At 43.8% G+C, this 27,660-nt stretch overlaps 1 protein-coding gene across 3 annotated transcripts in view; it reads right to left on the reverse strand.

The window, feature by feature from the left end:
* Nucleotides 1-27,330, reverse strand: part of Entpd7 (ectonucleoside triphosphate diphosphohydrolase 7) — a 43,948-nt gene extending 16,618 nt beyond the window's left edge. Inside the window, exons 1-8 of one of the 3 annotated variants that reach the window (XM_027407260.2) lie at nt 27,125-27,329; nt 26,708-26,810; nt 25,879-26,061; nt 15,582-15,787; nt 15,120-15,270; nt 6,230-6,333; nt 1,494-1,550; nt 734-867 (exon numbers count right to left, since the gene is read on the reverse strand). In XM_027407260.2, coding sequence (XP_027263061.1) covers nt 734-867; nt 1,494-1,550; nt 6,230-6,333; nt 15,120-15,270; nt 15,582-15,787; nt 25,879-26,061; nt 26,708-26,715 — 843 coding nt within the window. In that variant the 5' untranslated portion in view covers nt 26,716-26,810; nt 27,125-27,329. Of the gene's footprint in view, nt 1-733; nt 868-1,493; nt 1,551-6,229; nt 6,334-15,119; nt 15,271-15,581; nt 15,788-25,878; nt 26,062-26,707; nt 26,811-27,124 lie in introns of all 3 variants that reach the window. The other 2 variants (XM_027407261.2, XM_035441820.1) reach the window with 2 other exon arrangements.
* Nucleotides 27,331-27,660: the final 330 nt, after the last annotated feature.

The following is a 27,660-nucleotide window of genomic DNA, read 5'->3' on the forward strand; positions in this document are numbered from 1 at the left end:
CTATAATCTCATGTGGGGGACGAGAGGGCTGAAGGACCCCTGGGGCTTGCTGACTAGCCGATGTAACAGGCAAGTTCCAAGCTCAGTGAAAGACCCTGTCTCAAAGAGGAAGAGGTGACACAAGATCAAGGAAACATCGACGTCCATGCACATGTGCACACAAATGTGTGTGTACCCATACATACAAACACATAGGTAAACAGTATTCAGAGCTGAAGGAAAGGAAGAGGAAGGGAAAGGGTATGTATGTATGAATGGTATCTAGGACTGACCTGTATATTTGCTCTCCAGGCAACCCCCAAAGATACACAGCATTAATCATGACTGCTAAAATGTATCAAGCACTTATCATAAGCGGCCCACTTGCTAAGCACTTCACACTGATAGCCTCACAACTTTGTAAGATAGATACTGTTACACCTTTTGGACACTCAGACTCAGGGAGGTAACCTGTTCAAGATAATGCAAGCTAGTGCCAGGGTGGTGGCAGGCACAGGCCTTTAATGAGGCAAAGGCAGGCAGATCCCTGTGAGTTCAAGGCCAGACAGAGACTCACAGTGAGACCCACATCTACCAAGGGGAAGAAAAAGAAAGAAAAGAAAAGAAGATAACTGAAGCTAGCAACTATCTGTAACAGACCCAGGACTCCAGCCCCAGGCAGTACAGCTTCAAAGAGTGACCTTCCTTCACAGCACTGGCATTTCTAACTGCCTTTCCATACAAGGCGAAATACCTGTTTGGGAGAAAGGACAGAGGTTGAGGTAGGGACTTCATAGGCAATTTGGAGAGAAGCTCCTCCCATGTCCAATATCCCCACCGTCCTCCTGCGTCCCACTGCAGAGTCCAGGGAAGTGTCAGCATCTGACTCTGAAATCAATGACACAGGATTCAAATAATTAAAAACAAAACTCAAGTCCAAAGGGAAAGACATCCCCAACCCCCTCCTACTCCCATCCCCTCTGCCCCACCCCCCAAAAAAAGAATTTTCCAGGCCAGCAAGATGGCTTATCTGGCAAAAGTTCTGGCTTTTAACTTGAAAGCAACTAAAATAAATCAATCTAACTATTGAGTGTATATCATACAGAGAATTCTTTCAAATGGCTTAAATATAGTATTTCAACTATGTATCTACAGAGATAGGAGAGAAGCAACTCTCCATGTTGTCCTCTCCATATGCACCATGGCATAAGCATGCCTACCTCATGCACATACAATAAATAATGTTTAAACAATAACAACAATGGAGGATTATTTTTTTAATGTGTTCTGTGGAACAAGAGCAGACACAAAAAATAGAAAACAGTCTAAGTGTTGAGACTGGGTGATGGGTTCATCCACGTTCATTTTGTTACTTCTACTTTTATAGACATTTGAAGCTTCTCATAAAAGAAGACACCAACAAAGAAAAGCTCACAGCAAGTGCATACACAGTACTGAGAGCCTGAAGAGAAGCTGCAGCCCTTGGAGAATCACACAGGGCAGAGCTGACTTACCATCTTCATGGTCAAATCGTCCCAGAACAAAGTTGATTCCAATCCATGCATAAACTCCTAAGGAAGAAAAATGGAAAGGGCCTCTTTATAATTCTCTACTGCTGGACCACACCCCTCCCAGGGGGCCTTTTTTTCTCCTTTCTTGGGAAAATAAAAGTAAAAAGAACCATAATATTCTACTCTATCTTTTTTGTAAAGATTTACTTATTTTTATTGTATGTGCATTGATGTTTTGCCAGAATGTGCATCTGTGCGAGAGTGCCAGCTTCCCTGGAACAGGAGCTATAGACAGTTGTGAGCGATCATGTGGGGGCTGGGAGCTGAACCCAGGTTCTTTGGAAGAGCAGCCAGTGTTCTTAACTGTGGAGCCACCTCTCCCGTCCCCGTCTACTTCATACTCCTAGTGCATTGACCTTCAATCTCTCTCTCTCTCTCTCCCTCTCTCTCTCTCTCTCCTCTCTCTCTCTCTCTCTCTCCCTCTCTTCCTCCCTCTCTCTCTCCCCTTCTCCTCCTCCTCCTCTCCCCACCTAGCCCACTCTCTCCACCCCCATCCCTTACGGAGCTGGGGCTCATGCATGTTAGCTACCTACACCCCCAATCATCTACATCTTATGTGATTTTCTCCCCTTCTGCAATCATTTGTAACTTCTACTAATTCTACAAAGAATAGGAACTAATTGCAAAAAAACAACTCTCCCACACAAAAAAAAAAAATTGTTTAAAACTCCAGCCTGGTTTATGAATCGAGTTCCAGGGCAGCCAGAACTGTTACTTAAAGAAACCCTGTCTTGAAAAAAAATAATTAATAAATAAATAAAAGTTTAAAAGTGCATCATCAAGGCCCAGACTTGTTGGCATATGTCTCTAGGCCCAGCACTCAGGAGGCAGAGGCAGGTGGACTTCTATGAATGAGGCTAGACTGATCTACACAGCTTGTTCCAGGCCAACCAGGGATACGTGGCGAGACCCTGCTGAGAGAGATGGGAGGGGTCCTGGGGTGCAGCTTAGTGGGAGCACACTTGTTTGATCTTGGCATTGGGGGAGAAGAGTCTTGCAGGTGTGGCTTCTGAGAAAAGTGGGGGAATGCACCAACCTAGTGTCCCCCCCCAAAGATGCCAATATAATCTCTGGGTGGAATACACACAGCAGTTTTGTAAGAACTCTGTGCTGTGGAATGATCTTCCTGTATGCTGTGAATATGCCTTGCTCCCATCGGTTAATAATAAAATCTGTTTGGCCTATGACAAGGCAGAATAGGTTAGGGGGAACAATCAAACTGAGGGCTCAGATGAAGAGGGGCTGAGTCAGGGGAGATGAAAGCCAACTGCCCCAGGAACAAGATGCCAGAGGACCGGTAAGCCACAGACCACATGGCAATAAATAGATTAATAGAAATGGGTTAACTTAAATGCAAGAGCTAGTTAGTAATTAGCCTGAACTATAGGCCAAACATTCCGTAATTAATACTAAGTCTCTGAGTGATTAATTAGAAGCAGCTGAGGCACAGGATAGGACGGAGAAAACTCTGTTTACAACTCAAAGTGAAACGAGTGAACACAGAGAGACAAGAATGTAAAATGTTCCCAAATCAGACTCTCATTTTTCCCCCTTAGGGATTCCTTGGCTTCAACTCAAAAGCAGTTTGAGATAAAGAGTGAATCAGGTGTGGACAGAAAAAACTTCCAGACTGCTTTCTAGCTCAAAGCATAGGAAAGTAGACTCCAGAGGGTCAGAGGCAGTAAGTGGAAACTCCAGGGGGATTTGTTGTTGCTGGTTTGTCTGGTTGTTGTTGGTAGTGGTGGTGACGGGTGTGTGTGTGTGTGTGTGTAATCGTCTGCTACGGCTCTATACCTTACTTTTTGGAGACATGGTCACTCACTTAACCGAGCTCACCAACTCAACAAGCCCAACTGGCGCCCAAGCCCCAGGGTTTCTCATGGCTGCCCTCTGGGGATGGGTTTATAGGCACATGCTATCATGCCTGGGGATCCAAACTCAGCCCCTGGTGCTGACACCATAAAAACTTCAGCGAGCCATGCTCCCAGACCTTTTTATTTTATCATTGACAGTCTCACTCTATAGCCCAGGCTGGCCCGCAATTCACCTCATTATGTAACTTGAGACTTGGGGCAATCCTCTTGTTTCAGTTCAAGTGCTAGGATTACAGGCATATGCCACCACACTGGGCCTGGCTTGCCTCTGTCAGACAAGGTACAGACAGGCAGACACCTAAAGTGCTAAAGGAAGTGAATTCTCTTTGGCCAGAGGAGCTATAAGCCTCAAGCACATAGGGAAAATGTATTTCTTTTGTTTAGGGAAAATGTATTTCTTTTGTTTTTCTCCCCTGGTTCTCCAGCCACTTGGCTCTGGATGCAGATGCAATCACAGTTTGGCCAAGTAGACCAACTGAAAGCCTAGTTCCTGACCAAAGGACCATGAACAAGAGCTCCCAAGAGCCGGAAAGTGTCAGGAAAGCCTTGAGGACACCGCGGGCAGCTGTGAATAAACACATGCATGGATCTGACCCTAAACAATACACTCACAACTTTCAGAACTCAACAGTGGGACAGGTAGTTCATCACCCTGTCCCAGACTGGCCACTGGCTGATAAACACGGCACAAATACAAACAGTAATGTCAAAGCTTTAATTAAGAAACTTATAATTGAGAGCCAGTGAATAGCTCATCAGAGAAAGGTGTTTTCAAATGAGCACACTACACACACACTGAGGTAAAGAGCAGAATAAAACACTGGTCCAGGGCTAGTGAGATGGCTCAGTAGGTAAAGACACCTGCAGTCAATTCTGATGATCTGACCTCAATTCCTGGGGCCCATGTTTTGAAAGGAGAAAAATGACTTCTGAAAGCTTCACACACAAGCCAAGGACACACACACGCACAATAAATAAGAATAAAATAAAATAAAACTAATCCACATAAGGAATGTACAAAGTTGAATGCAAACCTGATGACTGTAACTGTTACAGTCATTTTTTACTTAAAAAAAAATCAATGTTCTCTGACATAAACAAAACTCAGAATCTCAAGATATTCATGGATATAATAAAAAGTTATTTGGCACATAAAGAACAAGAAAAAAATGTCACCTCATAAGGGAAAAAGAGTGAAAAGAGTCAACTCTGAGATGATAAAGATTCCAACTGGAATGAAAAAGATGGTAAAGTTAGCTGTGTGACCAAGAAACATGAGCAGTCTTGCTAGACAGAAAAAAACAAACAAACAAAAACCCACAAAAAAACAAAAACAGAACACATTCTCTCTCTCTCTCTCTCTCTCTCTCTCTCTCTCTCTCTCTCTCTCTCTCTCTCTCTTCTCTCTCCTCTCTCTCTCTCTCTCTCTCTCTCTCACACACACACACACACACACACACACACACACACACACACACACTCTCACAGGCAAAGAAATAGAACATTAAGAAGGAAATGGGAACTTTAGGATTAAAGTTTTAAAAATAAACCTCTTCCCTTTAGTGGGCTGCAACTAGAAGACATATAAAAACAACTCCTTTAAAACAACTTTCTTTAATCGTGTGTGTGTGTGTGTGTGTGTGTGTGTGTGTGTGTGTGTGTGTGTGTGTGTGTCAGCACATGCATGCATGTGTGCACACATGAGCAAGACCAGCCATGACACTGGATGTCTTCCTCAGTAACTCTCCACCTTATGTTTTGAAGACAGGGTCTCTCGGCAATTCAGCAAGGCTAGCTAGTCAGATAGCTCCAGGGGACTCCCCTGTCTCTGCCTCCCAGCTCTGGGTTACAGGTGTGTGTCACCACACATGGCATTTTATGTAAGTGCTGAAGGATCTAACTCAAGTCCTCATGCCTGTGTGGCAAGTACTTTACCAACTGAGTCATCCTCCCAGCCCCAAGATCACCTCTTTCAAGAAATGGGAATATGCTGGATCTCTGAGTTTGAGGCTACAGAGTGAGTTCCAAGACAGCCAGGGATTCACAGAGAAACCCTGACCCACAAAAAAAAAAAAAAAAAAAAAAAAAAAAAAAAAAAAAAAAAAAAAAGAGAGAGAGAGAGAGAGAAAGAAATGGAATAGCTGGGCATGTTGGTGCATGCCTGTAATCCCAGCACCAGGAAGCAGAGGTAGGAGGGTTGCTCTAAGTTTTAAGCCAGCCAGCAAGTTCTTGATCAGCAATGATTACAGAATGAGACCTTGTCTCAAAAACAGAAAAGAAGTGGTAGCAACTGCTCATTCTGGGCATGCCTGGACCACATGAAAATATCAATGCAGTGGTGTATTAAGGGAAGTGACGAAACTGCATAGTAATTACAGTAAAAGAAAAGCCCAAAGCAGAACAAAAGTAGCTCAGCCTAATCATTCCTTGAATTAAGATCTCCCCACACCTTAACGTAATAACTTGCTTTCACATTTAAATTAAGAAAACTACTCATAATTCCTAGAACTGAATGTTTCCAAAAGTGCAACTAACTAATCAAAGATCCATTTGGAATCACCATTAAATACTGGGTATGGTGCTTCCTGCTAAGTTAAAACCAGATATAAACGTGAGACTTCTAGAAGCAGCCATCTGACACAGACTACTAGCGCCGGATGTACAAACAGACTCTACAGCTGAATCAAGACAACTCTTGACAGGGAAGTGGAAAGCGGATGCACATAGCAATCCCAAGCACCTGCTACAGAAGCCGAACCCTGACCAGCCCAGAGGCAACTCCGTTCTACCCTGCCAGCCCAGTACCTTCCTGTTTCCCAGAGATCACTTCGGCTTGAGACTGTGAAAAGAGGAAGTCAAACTCCAACGGCAAATCTTTCACTAAATCAGCCAAGATAGCCAACTGTTGCCTGCAAAAGAAGAACAAAAAAAAATCCCAGCGTTAATTATTAACCATCTTTTCACCTGGCACCAAAGTGGCCCAGGAGGTCGTGGCAGAAGGAGTGCTTGAGTCCAGGAGCTTAGGGCTAGCCTGGGAAACATTGTGAGCCTGCCTCTCTCTCTCTCTCTCTCTCTCTCTCTCTCTCTCTCTCTCTCTCTCTCTCTCTCTCTTTGGTTTTTCAAGACACGGTTTCTCTGTATAGCTTTGGAGCCTATCCTGGCACTTGCTCTGGAGACCAAGCTGGCCTCGAACTCACAGAGATCCACCTGCCTCTGCCTCCCGAGTGTGAGATTAAAGGCGTGTGCCACCAATGCCCGGCTGAGCCCCCATCTCTTAAAGAAAACAAAACCCTCTTTTCACAAACTGCCCTTCCATTTAGTCTTGTTTCGCTGCCTCTCCATCTACCCCAACCACTTGTGTAGCTCTTTTCTGTTTTGGCTCCTATTTTGACTTCAGAAGTTCAAACCACATCCAAGCAGCCTCCTACACAAGGGCAATACCCCTTATTTAGGGACCAGTATCAGCTCAGGATCCCCAAGACCAAGTTCTCAGCACAAAGGAGATTTATTTGCCCCAGAGGGACAAAGGGCAGAGAATAAGAGACACAGATGAAGAGATAAAGGCCAAGGGAGAAATGGAAGGGAAGAGGCAGTCGCCCCAGAAGGGGGACAAATGACTGCCCTTGAATAGAAAGGAGACAGACATGGCTCATAGGCAAATGGTGGTTTTTAAAGGTCAACGGGGAAACCCCGTGCTAGGATGAGGTGTCTAGTTTAATTGGGCGTGTTAATTAGATGAGCTAAAGAGGGCCTTTGATCGCTAGACTTCAATACGTTGATAATTGGACCACGGCGGTCAGCCTCTGGAGGAGGAAGTGGCCAGATAAGGAAACAGACCTTGGAGGCTAGCTTTAGGATGTAATCGAAGGGTTTTTAGCAAGGTAGAGGGAATGGGGAGAAGGGCAAGGCCTGCCAGAGCCATGTTTGCAATGCTCAGGCTAGCTAGAGTCCCTTCACCTTAAATAATGCTGTAACTGTATGCCGCTGGGAAGGTATGAATAAGTCACAGGAAGTGACAACACAGATTCACCAGCTGTAAAATACTCATAACTACATTATTCCTAACTATATGAGAGGAAGACATCAATTACAGAACACAGACTCACCCTCAGATCTCACACAAGACAAACAATGCCTCACATGACCACACGAACTCTGCTGTGAGTTCCACAAGCTTTTATATAAACTTTTATATGAGCTAACAATTAACTTTTCCATGTTTCAAAGGTTGGCTTTCTTTTTCCTTTATAAAAATCTTATCATTTGAAAAACCCAGATGAGGTTCAGAACCTAAAGTTCATAAGAATATCCACTTCAAGGATGACATTCGAAACTTTGTATCTATATGGGTATTTCTTCTGAGGTTTTAAAGTGTTTTCCTAGGATTATTAGACAAAATAAAAATAAATAAACAAAGGATAATAAAAAGAATCCAAGGAAAATTAGTTAAAATGAGACTAGTAGTCATCTTAGATTTGCACTGTGCATGTGTGTGCATCTGTACTTGTGCATGAGTGTAGCATGTGTGTGTGCATGCATACGCATGTGTGCATTGTGTTCATACAGGCATGCAAGTACATGTACATATGTGGAGGTGTGTGTGCACACATGTACAGATGTGGAAGCCATGTGTGTATAATGTGCATATGTGGAAATCGTATGTGTGTACACATGTACATATGTGAAAGCCTGTGTGTGCACAAATGTACATATGTGGAGGCCGCGTGTGTGTGTGTGTGTGTGTGTGTGTGTGTGTGTGTGTGTACACTGTAATTATGTGGAGGTCAAAAGTTGGTATTAGGTGTCTTCCTCAACTAGTCTCTACCTTTTAAAAAAAATAGATTCATTTTATTTTGTTGTGTGTTTGCCTATGTGTAGGTGTGTGTACCACATGCAAGGCTGATGATACCCATGAAGAGCAGAAGAGGACATCAGATCCCATGAGACGAGTTACAGATGTTTGTGAACCACTATGTGGGTGGTAGGAATTGAACCCAGGGATTCTACAAGGGCAACACATGCTCTTAACCACTGAGCCATCTCTCCAGCCCTCCCCATCTTATTGTTTTCTACACAGGTTTCTTCAGTGAACCTGAAACTTTCTGGTTTGGGTAGACTGGCTGGCCAGCAGCTCCAGGATCCTCCTGTCCCAGCAGCCCCAGCACTGGGATTACGGTCATGCACCACTACACCCGGCTGGGGAATCCAAACTCAGGTACTTTTTCAACTGAGCCCTCTCCCCAGCCCATCTTGGATTTTTTTTTTTATTTATTTATTACAGGAATAGTCTACTGGGTCGGATAACTGTCTACATGACTCAGCTACCACCACTTAAAAGGACAGAAGTATACTTGAGGAACTGATTTTCCAATACAATCTCATGTACACTGTTTTAAATTGTTAGCTGTTATACACAGTAAAGTTTTGCAGCAAGTTTACAGGGGTAACAAGGGGCTATCATCTCTCCAGATTGGATATGCTTCTCAGCAAACCCACAGACAAGAGCTTGCTGGGCCTGGTGATGACAGGGAAGGATGGCCGCCAGTCTGTGCTGCTGTCTGTGCTATAAATTACCTGTGTTACCTTGCTGAAGTCTGTATGTGGTTAGCCTTTCATTCAGCCAGGGCACTTTCACAAATTTCTATTTTAGATATGATTTCATTCCATGTATATAGTGTGTTGCCTGCATACATGCATATGTACCATGTGTGTTCCTGGTGCCCATGGCGGTCAGAAGAGGGCATCACATCCCCTGGAACTGGAGTTATGGGTGGTTGTGACTATCATGTAGGTACTGGGAACTAGACCTGGGTCCTCTGTGAGAACAAGTGTTTTGGTTTTTGTTTTCCCCCAAGAAATTCTTTTTTTTTATTAGTTCAAATTAGAAACAAGCCTACTTCATATGTCAATCCCTGCTCCCTTGCCCTCCCCTCCTCCCCCACCCTCCACCAGTCCCCCACCCCATCCCCTCCTGCTCCCCAGGGAAGGAAAGGCCCTCCATGGGGGATCCCTAAAAATCTGTCATATATTCCTGGGCAGGGCCTAGGCCCTCCCCATGTGTCCAGGCTGAGAGAGCATCCTTCCATGTGTGATGGGCTCCCAAAGTCCTTTCTTACTCCAGGGATAAATACTGATCCCCTACCAGAGGCCCCATAGTGTGCCAAGGCCTCCTCACTGACCTCCACATACAGGGATCTGGATCAGTCAAGAACAAGTATTTTTGACTGTCTAGCCATCTCTCCAACCCCAAGTCACTATGCGTTTAAAAGTATAATCCAAGTAATAAAGAAAAGACAATTATAATATTAATTATTACAATAATATGGGGAAATAAGATGACCACAAGGAATTAGTTAAATAATTTATGGAGCATCTCAATAATGAATTTAATACCATACTGATGTTAAAAGGAATGACATCAATCTATATTTCCACATGATAACATGAACAGATTTTGAATATACAGAGGTTGGAGATGGCTTAGAATTTAGGAGTGTCTGCCACTCTGGCAGAGGACCTGAGTTCAGTTCCCAGCACCCACATCAAGTGTTACAACCACCTGTGACTCCAGCTTCGTCTGGTCTCTCATGTGCACACACATACTCACACAAATACACAAAATTAAAAATAAATAAGATAAAATCTTAAAAGTTTTCAATCCCAGCACTCGGGAGGCAGAGGCAGGTTCGAGGCCAGCCTGGTCTACAGAGTGAGTTCCAAGACAGCCAGGGCTACACAGAGAACACCTGTCTCGAAAAAAATATAGATGATGGATGGATGGATAGATAGATAAAAAGTTTTGAAAGAAACAAACAAAATACCCTCCTCATATACTGCACGGGGATGAAACTTTTATTTTCAGCATCGTTTCTTTACTTTAAACTTTGAGAGCCACTCAACAGAGCTGTAGGTTAAAGAGGAGACTTGCTTCACTTCCTCTCTCCTTCCAAACTTTCATATTTGAAATTTCCTACAGAGGAAAACAATAACAACAAAACTTCTCCAATATGACTTCCAAAACACAAACCGAACAATGATAACACCAATGGACATGCCAACGTGCACAGGGAAAGCCCATGAGGCCTCAACCCTAAACAAAGAACGACAGGCCACTAAGGAAAGCTGGCAGCAGGAGAGGTGGCCTTCCCAGAGAAGAGCATACCAAGTGCCAAATGGTCAGCCCTGAAAACATACACACAAGTAACTTTATACATACAGAGCAGGTTATTTTTAGGAACATGTATGTGTAAGATATATGTACACAGTAACAACTAATGAGAAAAGAGGCCATGAATTTGAAGGAGAGTAAAGAGGGATATAATATATGGAAAGACTTGGAGGAAAGACAGGGAAGGAAGAAATGTTGTAATTATATTAATCTCAAAAATTTTTTAAAAATTAAATGAAATAAGACCCTATAAATACCTTTATGTAATTTTAAAGGGTATTTCCATTATAAAATAAAAAGGAAGTAAAAAATCTGCTTGATTGTTGGCAAAGAAATAAAACCTACTGCAGATATATTCAGATGCAGTCCAAATGATTCATGAGCATTACTCGAAAATACTAATGAAGTAGCAAGGACTGATCATACAAAGCAGGCCCTTGCGGTAACAGTCAGGTTCATATCAGCAACTGACTTTCCTTAGAGGAGACCTGATTGCATTAGGCCCAGAATGGACACAGGCATCACTGAAAAGCGATCAGAAAAGAAGTAAAGAGAAATGAAAGATGCTCAACAGAGTACAGACTAATATTCAAAGCTTCCACACCCATGCTAACCACACAAAAACCAAGTGAACCTACACAGTGAGTTTTGTCTCCATGGAAACTTCTGTGACAGAGGCAATGCAGGGCAATGCCAGGACATGAACTGTCTACTTTGCTCCACACACACAAACGGTGGCTAAGCCATCACCCATGTCCTGCTGGCTGGCCCTGCCACTTTGACCTTTCTTCTGTGTTTCCTCCCCTGCCAAGGTAGTAGGGCCTCTGGCAAGCCACAGACTGCATGACCTGGCACCCTAACCTTATGCCCTCACCTTCTTCCAACTGTTCTCTTCCAGGGTTTCAGAAGTTCACAAACAAAGCATATTATTACTTCAAAAAACAAAAACTCTGGAGTTGGGGAATTGGCTCAGTGATTAAGAGCACCTGTTGCTTTGCAAAGGATCTGGGTGCAATTCCCAGCACCCACTTGGTGGCTCACAGCCATCTGTAACTTCAGTCCCAGAGGATCTGAAGTCCTCTTCTCAACCCCTTGGGCACCAGGCACATATGTGGGGCCTACACACATGCATGTAGGCAAAACACTCATACAGATATTGCCTAGCACAAACAAAGACCTAGGGTCAGCCGTAGTAACACACACACACACACACACACACACACACACACACACACACACACAAGCACGCGCGCGCGCGCGAGCGTCCCTAGCACTAATCTCAGCACTTGGAAGGTAGAGGTAGAAAGATCTCAAATTCAAGGTCACCCTCAGCCACACGGTGAGTTAGAGACCAGACTGGACTTAGCTGGGGGTAGTGCTTCACGCCTTTAATCTCAGCACTTGGGTGGCAGAGGCAAGTAGATCTGTGTGAATGAGGCTATACAGTGAGATCCTGACTAAAATAAATAAATAAATAATAATATATGACAGGATGATTATAACTTTGTAGGAATTACATAAATATACAAAGAAAAGGGGCCAACACAAAATGAAAAGGCTGGGAGGCAGAATAAACAGTTTTGTTTGGCTTGGTGTATGTACTTTTAGGACCTCCTATAATGATGTAAGCGTAGAGCTTTAACATTTAAAGTGTGGCTTGTAAAATCAAAATGAAATTTTGTCAACAGGGAACTAGAAGTCCTCCCATGATAACAAAGGACTAAATAACTAATCTGCCTCTCACAACAAAACCAGAGAGCAAACCACTCATTGAGTCTAGAGCGAGGCAAGAAGTCCACTGAGTCCATCACTGAGGGGCGTTACCCTGCCCTGCACACCCAGATCGAAGCCCTACATCAGCAGCTAGGGTTTTTATTATTGCAGTTTTAAAAAACACCAAGTGAGAAAATTTTAATGTGTAGAACAGAAAGCTGCTATTTACCAAGGAAAAATATTTCCTTTAATAAGAAATGCCCAATACTTATGAGACTATGATCACTCCTGGGGGCTCAATTCCAACGTCAATGTTGGCACTGAGTTCATTAATATGACACCAAAGGCACCAAAAACACAGGCAACAAAACCAAACTCCACAAGTGGGAGCACACCAAAGCAAGAAGCCTCTGGAACAGCCAAGAGAAGGAAAAGGCAAGCTTTACAGTGAAGTGTTTACACACCGCACATCTGATGAGGATTAGTCCTCAAAACACAGGAGAAACTTGCACAGCTTAACAGAAAGAAACCTGATTTTAAAATGGGACTATGGACTTGATGAGATAGCTCCCTAAAGACAAACAAATAGCCAACTGGTATATGAACATTTCTTAAGGTCTGCATGAGGGGAATACAAATCAACGCTGCAGGGAAAGACTGCTTTACACCTGTTGGGGTGGCCAGTACCAGAAAAATAAAAGACAGGTGTAGCCAGCCCCTAAGCAGGCGTGGCTACACAGCCAATAAAGTCCTGCCTGACAGCAATCCCTAGACACCCTGGAAAGAAAATGGACCACACCTCCTCGACTACCCTGGATCCAACTTGCTCCATTTCAACTGACACTCCGGCCAGAGGTTCGGGTACTAACTTCAATCAAGTTAAAGATTTCAAGCGAGATCTTCAATCAAATGAATCCCATCTAACATGGACTGGATACAATTCATTCAAGATTTTCACTATACTAACATTTTCTTCCTACAGGACCCCACATGACTATCATCATCCCATTTCAGCAAAAAGTAACTTAGAGGATGCTACGCCCCCTTTCCCCATTGTTGTCACTTAAGATAGTGTATATACCTAGTTAGGGATAGCTTCTTATTGTTTATGATTGGAATTGGAAGGAGGTGTTCAGGCTTTGACACCTCTTTCAGATGACTTTAGGGTTAGTTAAAATAGACAGTTAGGATGTGACATATCTTCTTATATTTTACCTTTATGACTGTTAATTTTGGATACTTTACACTGTTACGTTTTAATCCTCTTTTAGACTAAAAGGGGAATTGTAGAGGAAGCTGTAGCCACGCCTACTTAGGGGCTGGCTACAGGTGTGCCTGACCACGCATGCTTGCGTGGTCAGGGTGGTCAGGGTGACGTAGAGTGAGGCTTTCAGGGGACTGTGTTTCTCTTTCGGTTTCTCTTTTGTACTTGTGGTACAGACTGCTGCCATGCCGGCTGGCTAGGTTGTTCTGTAAGTAAGGCTTTTCCCTATTAAATACCCTTATATTTCTACCTGACTCCGTATTGGTAATTTCCCACTATAGACAGGTACCTGCAGAGATGTGGAAAAACAAGAACCCTTGACAGTGGGAATGAAAAACGGTACAACAGCTATGGAGAAGGACATGCAGGTAGTTCCAGAAAGTATGTATGGAGAGCCGGTGGGGTAGGTGACTCTGCAGGGAAAAGTGCTTGCTGCCAACCCTGACAATCAAAGTTCAATCCCTGGAGCCTACAAGTTAGGAGGTCAGAATCAACTCCTGTAAGTTGTTCTCTTACCTCCATCCGAACACACACGCACATATACGCACGCATGTACCCGCATGCACGCACACACAGAGTGTTTAAAAAAAATTTTAAGTACATAGGGATGACTGGAGAGTGTCCCGTGGTTAAGAACACTGGCTGCTCTTGCAGAGGACCCTGGTTTGGGTCTTAGTATCCACACAGTGACTCAAAACCATCTATAACTTCTAGTTCCAGGGGAGCCAATGTCTTCTAGCAACTGTGGGCTCTACACACATGTGGTGCACATACATATATGGAGGCAAACAGTCATATACATAAAATATAAACAAACCTGTTTTCAAAATGTATACAGATAGCTGGGGGAGAAGTCGTAGTGAGAGCACCTCCCTAGTGAGGCTCTGTATTCACCCCAGCAGTGTTCTTGAGGTGCTGGCACACATTTAATGCCAGCACTCGGGAGGCACAGGCAGAGGCAGGCAGATCTCTGTGAGTTCAAGGCCAGTCTGGCCTACACACAGAGAGAAACCCTGTCTCAAAAAAATAACAACAACAAAAAAGGTATCAGGCTGAATTCGGGTTCAGGTGGAAAAGACTGAACTGGTTGGGGCCAAGAAAACTATCTAAAGCAACAGAGACTGAGGTTTGTGTAGCAGGGAGAAGAGGGACTCACCAGTCATCATGGGATCCAGTTGTTGCCCTAGTCTCCCAGAAGGCCCCAGTCTGACTCCTGTGCCTCGGGTGACTCTTGTACTGCCTTTGTGCAAATACAGTCTCACCATGCCTGCCTCATGACTCAGTCACCCCTGCTACCACTCCCAATACCACCACACCCTCAATCCAAACTCAGAACCCCTTTGTCATCTCAGAAAGACACTGACCCCAAAGCCACAAATGACAGAAAGATGTGTCTGCCTGACAGTGCAATAACTGGGTACAGGCATGGCTCCACTGTTTCTGAGCAAGCAGCCTTCACCACCTGTGAACTCTGTGGTATGCCTTCACCCGCCTCCATCCTGGCTGAATGGGACTTGCTGCCACAAGTCCCATAAAGTCCTGAATCTCACCTCTCAGGGAGCAGCCTCATGCCTGCTGTGCAGAGGATATAGAGGGGGGTCTCCTTGTGCTTCTTCACAGGCACGTGAGCGGCAGCAAAGCTCAGCAGAGGTCGCAGGTAATCGCTGGCATGTTCTGGAGTGTCAGCCATTGCGGAGATTCCTTAAGTAAAACCAAACATTTATACATATATACATACGTGTGTGTGTGTGTGTGTGTGTGTGTGTGTGTGTGTGTGTGTGTGTGTGTGTGCATGCGTGGGTATGATCACATAAGACTCAGAAAACTATCACTTGTAAGATTCCGTCCAAGGACCTACATTTATGCTTTTGAAAACAGGAATACAGTGAAGTGAGAGATTCTTCCCATTGTCCAGATCCCCACAAAACAAGGGGGGCACTCCCTTCCTCCCCTTTCTCTTCTTCCACCTACAGTAGGTAAGAGATTACTAACAAATATATTCTGGTTAGTACCTGGCTTGATTTTTTTAACCACAGGCTGGCTGTTTCGGTCTCTCATCTGTTTGATGTCCAGTAAGTCATGGGGGTTCCCATTATGTCTTGGCCAGAAGTAAACAAAAATCCGGGAGCCACTGCTACCACAGTCCACCACAAGTCCATAATTCAGATTTGGGTCTTCGGTGTTGGTGGCTTCAAGGTCTCCTACCCGAGCTAAATACCTAAGGTGGATAAGAGAGACATGAGTTGGGTCCATGAAGAGGACTGGAGCTCACTTCAGTTGAGTCTTCACTAAGTATTCACTAAGGTCCTCCCATCCTATTGGGCCCCAAAACTTTTGTGGATTTAAGCTAGATCTATGGATACTTGGTATAATACAAAATAAAGTAAAAAATGTTTAACTCTTTTGTTTTTATTTTTTTGTTTTGTTTTGTTTTGAGAGAGAGAGGGTTTCTCTGTGTAGCAGTGACTAGCCTGGAGCTCATTATATTGACCAGGCTGGCCTTGCACTCACAAAGATCTACCTGCCTCTGCCTCCTGAGTCCTGGGATTAAAGGTGTGAGCCACTAGACCTAGCAAATGTTTAAGTATTAATTCACTTAGATAACAATAATATATTCATTCCCTATTAACACAACATTAGACAAATGGTTTTGTTTCATAATTTTGCTAATGTCATTTGCACCCTGATCAACATTCTCTCATTATGGTATTCAATATGCTGCAGACACAGCTTTAGCTGAGCGTGTGATGGCCTAGCCTTTCACACCTGCTGTAAAAGGGAAGAATTTCTTTTTAAAAATCTATGTTTATTTATTCATTGGTTGAATGATGTAGGGACTGAACCTCACACATGCTAGGCACGCATTGTATCACTGAGTTACATCCCCAGACCGAGACATAGTTTTGACAGACCTTCAGAATGCTGGAGACACTCTGCTTCAATACTATACTCTGAAATAAGTAGAGTTTCTTAGAGATTTTCTGCAATTGGAACTGTCTTAGTTAAGGTTTCTACTCTGTAATAAACACATGACCAAAAGCACTTTGGGGAGGAAAGGGTTTATTTCATCTTACACTTTAGGTCACACTCCATCACTGTTGGAAGTCAGAGCAGGAGGAACGCAAGGCAGGAGACAGGAACTGACGTAGAAGCCATGAAGGGGTGCTGCTTACTGGCTTGCTCCTCACAGTTTGCTCAGCCTGCTTTCTAATACCACCCTAACCCATAACCACCTGCCCAAGGGTGCCACCACCAATCTCACAGAGGCATTTTCGAAGTTGAGGTGTCCTTCTTCCTAGAAGAACTTAGCTTGTGTCAAGTTGACAAAAAACTAACAAGACAGGTGCTGTGGCTCAGCACTTAGTGGCAGAAGCAGGCAGATCTCTGTAAGTTGAGGCCAGCTTAGTCTACATAGTGAGTTCCAGGCTAGCCAAAGCTACATAGGGAAACAAAAACAAGCTACCAAAACCTAGCCAACACAAAAACCCTACCCCCCCCAAAAAATTATATTCTGCTACCTTAAAATGTATTGGTTTATCTTGCACTATAAAAAGGATAGCTTTTTGTAATAAAGCATGATTCTGTGATGTTATTGGAAAAAGTGATTCAATTAATTATGCAAATATTCCTAATGTTGACACATTTCAGTTTACAGTTTAAAAAAATTCACTAATATCAGCATCAATGTTTCTCAAAAAAAATCTTTAAGATCCTGGGAAGTGCCAAATTCACAGTTACAAAAATGAACTCAAAATTCTAATTCCCACTTGGTAACTCAAATTTTATCTATTTAAATACTGATATTTGTTTCCTTTAAAGGTAACAAGCTTATTTCATTCATTTTCAAAAGAAGGTCTGCAGGTTAGAAGTGTAAATTAGTAGTAGACAGCTTGCCTAGCATGTACAAGACCTAAGGTTTAAACCTTAGTTTTAAACCAATTTTTCTTAGTTTTGAAGATATCTATCTATATATCTCTATCTCTCTCTATAGATAGATAGATAGATAGATAGATATTTCTTGTGTCTGAGCTTTTGCAAACACACACACACACACACACACACACACACACACACACCATATGCAGGGCTGGTACACAGAGTCCAAAAGGTGCTGGATACCTTGGAACTCCAGTTACAGGCCTTTGTGAGCTGCCTTGTGGTTATTGGGATCAGACTTGAGTCCTCTGTCTTAAGCACTGAGCCGTTTCTTCACCCACATACCCTCCTCTTTTTTTTTTTTTTTTTTTTTTTTTTTTTTTTTTTAAGACAGAGTCTCACTACAGATTATGTAACTCTGGCTAGCCTAGAATTCACTGTGTACACCAGGTTGATTTTGAACTCACAGAGATCTACCCACCTCTGCCTCCTGAATACTGAAATTAAAGGTGTGTGCCAACACACCTGGCTCAAATGCCCTTAGAGGCCAGGAGCCTGGATTCCCCGGAGCTGGAGTTACAGGTGGTTATGAACAACCCACACTCTTAACCACAGCGCCATCTCTCCACTACTGACAAGCCTTTTCCTTCTGTCCTGAGAGTGCCAATGTGCCCTTTGAGTAACTGGTGTACATTGCAGCATGAACCCTTAAGGGTTTGCTTAGGCCATTTCTTAAGAGCAGGCTGACTACTTGCAGCGCTGGCCAGTGGTGCTCACGTTTCTGTGCCTAAGACTCAGTCACTGGATACTCACTGCTCCCGGAGTTCATGGAGTGAAGCTGTTGGTTGGCTCACCATTCTTCCATGTCTTCCTTCTGCTATCCTCAAAATCAACCACCCATTAGACAGTTTCAATTGACTTTGCAGAGTGTCCTGTTATCCTTCCTGATTCTTGCTGAAATAAGCAATTTCACAGTTCTAATTCTGGGGCAGCTCAACTTAGTTTTCTATTCCTTTAGACTTTGTCATGAGAGCAAGAGCAAAAAAGAAAAAAATGTCAGCTGGCTTTAGCCCACAGGGCAGAAAGGAAGGAACAGATGGCATTTATTTTCCTCTCCCTAGCTGAGTCTTTGGCTGAGACTTCACTGCAGGCAGCAGGAAGTCTCCATTTGTCTTATCTTGTATACAGACAGGCAACTGAAGAAGGGCTTTCCCTCCAGGAAGTAGCAGAAGTACCACTTTCTGGAGCTAACATCAGATAACCTCATCTGCCCGCTTACACTTCCCAGCCACCTGACAGTCTCTTGAATGTCTTCATTTATGATTTTGCAGACTGGCCTTGGCCATCATGGCAAATCACATGCATCACTGGACACATCGCCTTGGCTAATGCCACACAAAGCAACTCCTAGAAAGGACCCAAAGCCTAGGAGAAAATGTCCAAGAGCTTCGGAATTCTTCAGTCACCTTCCCAAGAGCCAGCCAGTTCTCCTCCACACACTCACCCACCTTCCCTTCTCTCATACAGCTCATACCCTCGTCTCCCTCCACCTCCTCCTCTTCCCATCACCTCCTCTGTCTCACATGATCTGCCTCTAGTCACTGCTGAGTCAACGAACGCTAGCCTCCCCTCAAGTAGAAATGAAAGATGAAGGCTTTCACTGCCATTATCCTGAAACTATTAACAGCATCACAGCTATCAGTGACCATACTATTACCTGGCTTGCTCGATCAACATCAATTAAACCACTTCCAGAGTTCAAACAGCACTCAGCAATGTGCCAAAAGTCAATAAAAGAGGCCTCCATCTGTGTGGACCCACCAGCTCTTTGCTGAAAGTCATCACATTTTATGACACTGCTCATAACTCAAAACCAAATACTGGGGCATTACAGTAGCCGTCCATGAATGACAGCAGTACGTGCCCAGAAAAACAGTTTGAAAGGCTGCTGCTTACCTCCTAACAAGATCAACCAGACAAGAACATTCATCACTTAAACCCTGCTTTTAAGTGGACCAGAGGGCATTCAGATAAAGCAAATGAATGCATGTGTAGAGCTGTCTTCAATTTCACCAGAAAAGGGTTCTTTCAAACTCTTATAAAGAAAACCTAACTTCAAATGTATATCCTAAAGTGAACCATTTTTATTTTAGTCTAATGTACTGCCTCTGTCTGACCTCCAGAACAATATGGGTATGTGCTCATAGTAAAAAGAAAATGCAACTCTTTGGTTTTGAAACTCCTACAGAAAACCCGCACAGGAGCTTCTAATGTTTTCAGTCGCAGGACCTTAGAAATGGCATATCACTAAGAGTTGAATAAGATGCAAATTAAAGGCCTCTAACAGAAGATAAACTATTGTGAAACACTACTTCCATGAGTGCTGAAACACAAAGATGCAGAAAGATTGCCATAAGCTCAAGTGGTATTTACTGAGACCACAGAATGGCTGCAGTGTTCCTTGGAACACATTCTCCTGAGCAAAGGTCTTCATGTTCCTGTGAGGACACTTGGGGTCTGTTCCCAGAAGCATGGCACCTCTGTGGAACACCACAGAACAGATTCAAATTTCAGCATGTGACTTAGGAACAACTCAGGTGGGAAAAAGTGTAACTATGCTATCTTTTTCTGTACGTAATATGAAAAGTCACAAGCCCAAGGACTTGCCTTAAATCTTTCAGAACTGTTGATAAAGCTTTCCCCAGGGTCCCTAGTTACCTCATTTGTCATTCTACTGTCAGTCAGTGCTCCCTGGTACTCGAGCAGCAGCTGCTGCTACAGAAGGGGTGAGGGAGGGAGGAGGGAGGGACAGTAGGGGAGGGAGGGAAACAAGCAAAGAAAAGAGAAAGCAGAGAAGGGAATTAAAGAACAGAAAAATCAGCATTATTTCAAATAATATACTAGGGCTAATATTTGCTTAAGTTAATCAATGTTTCAGATAGCCTAGACACTTTACTTCTTTATTTGTTGCTGGTTTTGTTTTTCTAAGACAGGATCTCAGCACCTCTACCTCTCAAGTGTTGGGATGACAGGGACGCACCACTCCAGTCAGCTAGATGCTTTATTCCTAATTCAAATGACAAGATAAGAAATCATTTACACTCCCACTTTATGCATTAAAACGAAGAGGATTCTAGACTATTAAGATGTGTAGCAAATGATTAGGGCTAGTTAACTCTAAAACCACAATACCACCCCAAGGAACTATCACCAGCCTTATGGTTCTCACCTAGGCTGCATATTGGAAGCCTCTGCACTTCAGAGACCTTGTCACTCGTATTTGTTACAGGTCCCTACGTGATTTGAAGATAAAGACTTACAAGCAATTATTCAAGATCATCATTAACTAAATTATCAGACTGTATAATAAAATTTTTAACAAAATACATAGAGCTGTTTACTATGATAGACACTGGAGAAATTTTGAATTATCCAGTGCATCTTTTCCCAGTATTTTTGAGTCAGATCTTATGATGTAGCCTAGTCTGCCTTACCTCCCTAGGCTTGAATTACAGGCATGCAATACACATGGTTTCCATCTGTCTTTAATAAACTCTCCTTTGCCTCACTGTCACATGTCAGTTATCACTGCACCTGCACCTATTGACAACTCGAACTCCCAGTAGCCATCATCCTAATTTGCTGTAGTCTTTGGCTTTGTGAGACAATCGGGAGTCATGCTAATTAAAACACTGGAAAAGAAGAGGAAAGGCAGGTTGGCTCCTGACCGTCATTGAAGGACATAGAGTCTGAGGCTGGAAGATGCTAATATCTGAGGCTTCTGTGGGGCGTCCTTTTAAAGGGTCAACCTGCCTACTGAGTGAGAACAAGCAAAAGTACAAACAAAACAAAAAGGAGGAGGAGGAGGAGGAGAAGGAGGAGGAGGAAGAGGAGGAGGAGGAGGAAAAAGAAAAGCAAGCTGTATATGAGAGCCTATCTTATCGGTAAAGTACACGCACTTTCAGGGCATGAACTTAGTGGCAGCACATTTGGTCAGTTACTCATGGGTCTCTTCCGATTCATTTATGATTAACTTTGTTCCTGATTCTTAACTGTGTACAGTTCCTGATCTTAATGACTACCTCAGTTATTCCCTCAGGCCTACTCTCTAATGAGGTTATGAACTCTGTTCAGGAGCCACGTTTGATTCATCTTTGGACCCCAGTGTCTAATACGATATGACAAACACAGTCTCATGGAGGCTACCACCAGCGGAATTTACAGCATACAGCTGTTTGTGGCAGTGTGTACACAGCCATCAATTAAATAACAATAAACTCTAGGCTTCAAGGCTGCTGGCTTCTTTACCAAGTGTTTCAAGGTATGAAGACTTTAGCAATGTCCTTACAGTGAACAACCTGCGTGCTCCATAGTCCCTCAGAGCTCTTCTTTCAACTAAATCCAGCCACCAAGTAGTTGGTTATAGGTCTGGTCACTTGGGATACTTGGTTAATAAGACCTATGGTCACTGCCGCCTCCAGACCACTCTGTTTCCGGCTACTCCCACCTCTGCTCAAGTATTACATTCTCTCTGCTTCCTTATTTCCTCTAAGCCATTCTCCACAATGCCATCCAAGTGAGCTTTGTATGTTTTTTGGGACAGGGTTTTTCTGTGTAGCCCTGACTGTCCTGAAACTCACTCTATAGACCAGGCTGGCCTTGAACTCAGAGATCCACCTGCCTCTGCCTCCTGGGGATTAAAGGTGTGCACCACCATCACCACCACCACCACCACCACCACCACCACCACCACCACCTCCATCACCCACCCATATCCACAACCAGCCACAGCTGAGCTTTTTAAAGAGCAAACCATAACACACAGCTCTTCAAAACCTTCTACGCCTTTTCTCTACCCTTAGGATAAAATCTGAACACCCCTCCTCCCCATCTCCCACTCCAGTCTCCACTCCTGATCCAGCAGCTTAACAAGCTAGGCCCTAATCTACCTCTCCAGCTCACTACTCACTCCAAATGGTTTACCTTAGCCATGTTAGCTAATCCATATGGAACGCCATAGTCAGATCATGCTGCCTTCCAGTGGGAAACCATGTTAAGGTCTGTCAAGGAAATCCCATTCGGCAGCAGAGAAATTCAATTTATGCATTTGGATTTTAAACTTAGGATTTTGACTAACAAATTTCTTAAGGTCAACAGCTGACTGCTATCGTTACCCAAACAGCCTGTTCTCTCCTGGAAAGGAAGACTCTAAACTACAAATAAACAGGAGTTCTAACAGAAGGAAGGTTGGTCATACAAGCGGCTTGAGAAAAGGCACCAAACAGTTGATGTCCCAGCAGTACCGGCACATTTTTGGCTGATGAACGACAAAATGAAATATGAAATGAGAAATCCTGGGGACTGAACCAATGAAAACTAAGAAGAGGCATCTGTCACAATTCTGACCACAGAAGCTTCAAGGAAAGTGATGCTAGAGGGTTCTGGCAAGATCCCCCTCCGTCCCTACAAGAGGGCCACTAGAGCCTATTTCTCTCTCCACAGACCTGAATGAGGATGCCTGTGGCCCTGGGTGCTACTGGCTGCTATTTTGTAACCATTAAATAAGCTAATCCTATAGACAGCAACTTCCATCCTGCTGACTAACATGGTGCCCATGGTCTCTCTGTCTCTGGACATCAAGTTATATGAGCCAGTAAGGGATTTTTTTTTTGTAACTATTATAATTTAAGTCATTCTGAGTTATTAGTTGGAGCCCAAAGTCTCCTGACACACAACTGAAAAGCAATTGAAACAAATCAGAAAGAAGAAAATCATGCTGAAAGTGATGAATACATGACATCATTTAGTTCTGTAACCTCAGCAGAAAATTAATATAAAAATATGTAGAAACATGAGTTTTCCATAAAAGAATACAGGCCTTCTTGTGCAGTGGGTAGGGCATTGAAAGCACAGCAAATAATTTAGGAGAATTTTCCATGAGAAAAGGATACCCTGAATTCACTGAATAAAATTAACAGTAGATGAAACATTGCGGAAGATATTAATGAGCCAGGTAAGGTGCATGCCTTTTAATCCCAGCACTCAGGAGGCAGAGGAAGACACATCTCTGCTTTGAGGCCAGCCTGGTCTACATAGAGAGTTCCAGACTAGCCAGGGCTACATAGCAAGACCCTATCAAAAAATAAATAAAATATTCAGAATAAAACACACAGAGAGAAGAAAATAAATCATCAGTGAGTTTGGGGAAAGCATCCTGGGCTTGATACACATGTGACTAGAGTCCTCAACAGAGAAGGGGAAAACAGAAAAATACATGAAGAAATGATGGTCAAAATTTTTCCAAATTTGGTTTTAGAAGTCTAACTTTATAGACCTAAAACTCTAAGGGCCATGTTTTATTCTGCTTTGTAGCTCAGTATCGTGCAGAGCAAGTGTTCCACAAATGCCTGCTCCTGAACAAGAGTCTCTAATCATTAGAAAACTCTCACAAAGCACATGTCAATCAAACTGCTTAAAAAAGCACTCAGGAGGAAAGGACACACATGCTCGACAGCAGTCTTCTCAGAAAGAATGCAAGCCAAGGAGAAAAATGATCAACACAGAGCTCTTTTTAACAATGGGAATTCTTTTTTTTCAAGATGACATTCTCCACTACATAAAAGTTAAAATGCCAGGCAGTGGTGGTGCACACCTCTGATCTCAGCACTTGGGAGGCAGAGGCAGGCAGATATCTGAGTTCAAAGCTAGCCTGGTCTACAGTGTGAATTCCAGGACAGTTTGGGCTACACACAGAAACCCTGTCTTGAAAAAAAAAAATTGAAAGAATTCACCCCCCTGTAGACTCACCATACTAGGAATGGGAAAGATTTTTTTATTATTTTAGAAAACGAGAAATATGATGCTAGAAGCACTGGCGAATATATGGGTAAACAAAACAAGACTTATTTAATTTTAAAAATCCTTGAGAGGATAATTGACTGCAGTATATTATGGAACTGACACCATTTGTAGAAATAAAATACATAATAATAGCTTAAAGACTACAGGAGAAGGAGGACCAAGAGTTTATTGCTGTTAAACTCTGCTACAACACATTACTTGAAGTCCAAACAATGTGACAAAGCTGTGCATTATAAACCCTAAAGCAACCATTAAAGGAAATTAAGTTGTATCTGATGATCCAACAAAAGGGACAAAATAGAATCAAGAAAAAGTACTTAATTCCAAAGAAAGGACAAGGCAGGCAGTGGTAAACAAATATGACAAATGCAAATGACAAGACAGACTAGGCCTAATTATAGTTAATAGACAAAAGGCAAATGGCTTGACCACCTATTTAGAAGGAAGACTTGGCCAGAATGGATAAAAAGCAAAGCTGAACTATCTACAAAAAGTCCACCTTAAACATAAGACAAAAATGGGGACTTCAAAGGTGTCTCCGCCAGCCATTAAAAGCACTGACTGCTCTTCTAGAGGACCCAGGTTTGGTTCCCAGCAACCACATGGCAGTTCACTACCATCCATAACTAGAGTTCTAGGGGATCAAATACCTCCTCAGACATGTGGTGCACAAAAACTCACATAGGAGACACACACTCTCTCTCTCTCCCTCCCTCCCTCCCTCTAAAAGCAATTGTTGTCTTTTCTTTTCTTTTTTTTTCTTTTGGTTTTTTTTTCAAGTCAGGGTTTCTCTGTATAGCTCTGGCTGTCCTGGAACTCACTCTGTAGACAAGGCTGTCCTCCAACTCACAGGGATCTGCCTGCCTCTGCCTCCCGAGTGCCGGAATTAAAATCGTGCACCACCCCACACCTGGCTATTAATAAATATTTTTAAAGACAAACTTAAAAGTACAGAAAAGTATCACATTAACATGATTCAAAAGAAAGCTGAAATAGCACACTCATAGACTTCAGAGCAAAGGATAAAATCAAGGCTAGAGACTCATTTAACAAAGACAGAGAAGTCAATTCATCAAATCGTCAAAAGCACACAGCAATCCTAAGTGTGTATGAGCCTCAAGCCACCCAGGCAAGAAAATAGAAAGCCCTCTTTCATGGTTAAAATACAACATCAGCATTCTTGAACTAAAACTGAACACAGCCAAAAGGGGACTTAGGACCTTCCTATATAATAAATGGCATGTGTTTTACTAATAAAAGTATCATATCTCTCAGGAGTCAAAGGTATGCATTAAAGAGTTTATTTAAAAAAAAAAAAAGGTCTGGTGACACAGTGTCAATGGATAGTCTGATCCCACTAGTCAAGAGGCTGAGCTGCAAGCTGACTGCAAGTTTCAAGATGAACCTACAGAGTAACTTTCAGGTCATTTTGGACCTGGGAAACTTAGTGAGGACATAACTCAGTGATAGACTTCTTACCACCACTTGAAGACCCTGGTGCAGCCCCCAGCTGCAAGAGTAAGTTTACAACTTCAACACCAAGCTGGTCAAAGTGACGTAACGCTGACTCACCTCTCGTACTGCCTATCTTGTGGTGACGAAGTGCCCCGATGCCCTAAGTCCATGGTTAACAGAAGTAAAAGGAGACAGGGTATAAAGAAGAGTCCCAGGAATGCCACCCGCTGACGGAGAAACGGGCTCACTGTGGGCACAGTGAAGTACCAGGAGGCTGGGCAGAGGTAGGAAAAACTGATCCTGGAATGAGACAAACATTTGTTAAGCCTTAAAACTCTCCATAAGTGACTGCTTTAAAACGGTTTTAAAACTAGATGAAAGTCCTCAACGCAAAAATTCATGACAAGAGAAGGCTAAATGGTTTTTTTCATTCTCATATGAGGGAAAAGCACCTGCAGGGCTTGTGGTATTTGTATTATGCTGTTCAGAAAGACAAGTTGAAGAGTTCATCTCGTGTTAATGGAAAGATCATCACTCTCTAGGGCGGCTTCCTAACACTGGCAAATCAGAGAAACTGCAACATGCCCACTATCAACACAGTCAAGAAGCTAGATAGTTAGAAAAGTTATTTTTCTGATTTTTTTTAATGTTTTGACAGATTATACACACAGAGACTTTTTTAATATCAGCTTTAACAGATACATAGTAAAAACAGAATCTGGCTCTGAGTCCACCATCTTTCAGAAGCAACCTCTGCTACTCCCACGATCCCAGGCTATGGCCTTTCAAAAGAATGTCACTTTGACGTCCTTGCATACACCTGACCAGGATGCAAAGTTCAGGTGAAGCCTGCGGTGAACCTCACTTGAGACCCCCACCCACCCACTCAACCCGCTTACCACCCTCCACTGAGCCCTGTGCCAGAGATAACGGGTGCAAACCTTACCTAGCCATGGGTTCCCTTCAGTAGTCTCGAAGTCTGTCACCTCCTTTTCCTTTTGCCCTGAGAGGGTGGCCTCCTTGTCCCCAGCATCTCCTAAGATTGCAGCCTGGAAAGGGTTGACTGGCTTTCAGGCACACCTCCAGCAGTGCCCAAAGGACCAGATCCCCGCAATGACTGCACACTTCCTTCTCGCTGTACTAACCACCTTCCCCCCACCCCCACACACAGGCAGACACACTCCGTGTCGGGGCTCTCTCCTCCCAAGGGCCCACAGGACCCTAACGCGCATCCCGGACGCAAGGCTTTCCTGCCGGCCGGCTCCGTGCTCGCGGTGCGCACCACCCCAGGTGGTAGGGACGGGGACCCCGCTTCCTCTTCCCGTCCCTCTCCGCCCCAAAGCTCTCCCGCGATGCCACTCACGGGATCCGAGGCCCGCTCGTCCTTCTGCACAGCCCAGCCTGGTCCCCAGCTGGTCCCCGTGGCTCCCAGCACACCCGGAAGGAGGCCTAGCCGCCAGCGGCGCCACGTCCCCAAGGAAACCGCACCGAGCCAATGACTGCAGGGGACCCGGAGAGGCCCGCCCTGCGCTCAGCCGGAGCTACGGACGAACCCGCGGCGTTCACTAACTGAGACTCTGTTCACAGCCGGGCCAATCCTCAAGGACTCCCGGCCCCGAATGTCCGCCCCCGGGTTAGAGCCGCGGCCAATCGAAAAGGCGTCGCACACAAGCTCCGCCTTGAGGGCGGGCAGGGCCCCCGCACACACAGGTAAGAGGCGACGCACTGCTGGGTCGCCTGCTCCCTACGGGCGCTGCTCCCACTGAGGGTGGGTCTCGGGGTGTTCACCACAGCAGTACACCCCTTGCCCAAACCTTTGTTCCCACAATGGCAGTTCCTCCATCCCGTGCCTTTTCCCCACAGGTTGATGCCATCTCTCGTGACTTTATGGGAGAAAAT

This window comes from Cricetulus griseus, chromosome 3 (genome assembly GCF_003668045.3).
Source record: "Cricetulus griseus strain 17A/GY chromosome 3, alternate assembly CriGri-PICRH-1.0, whole genome shotgun sequence".
Lineage (NCBI taxonomy): Eukaryota > Metazoa > Chordata > Mammalia > Rodentia > Cricetidae > Cricetulus > Cricetulus griseus.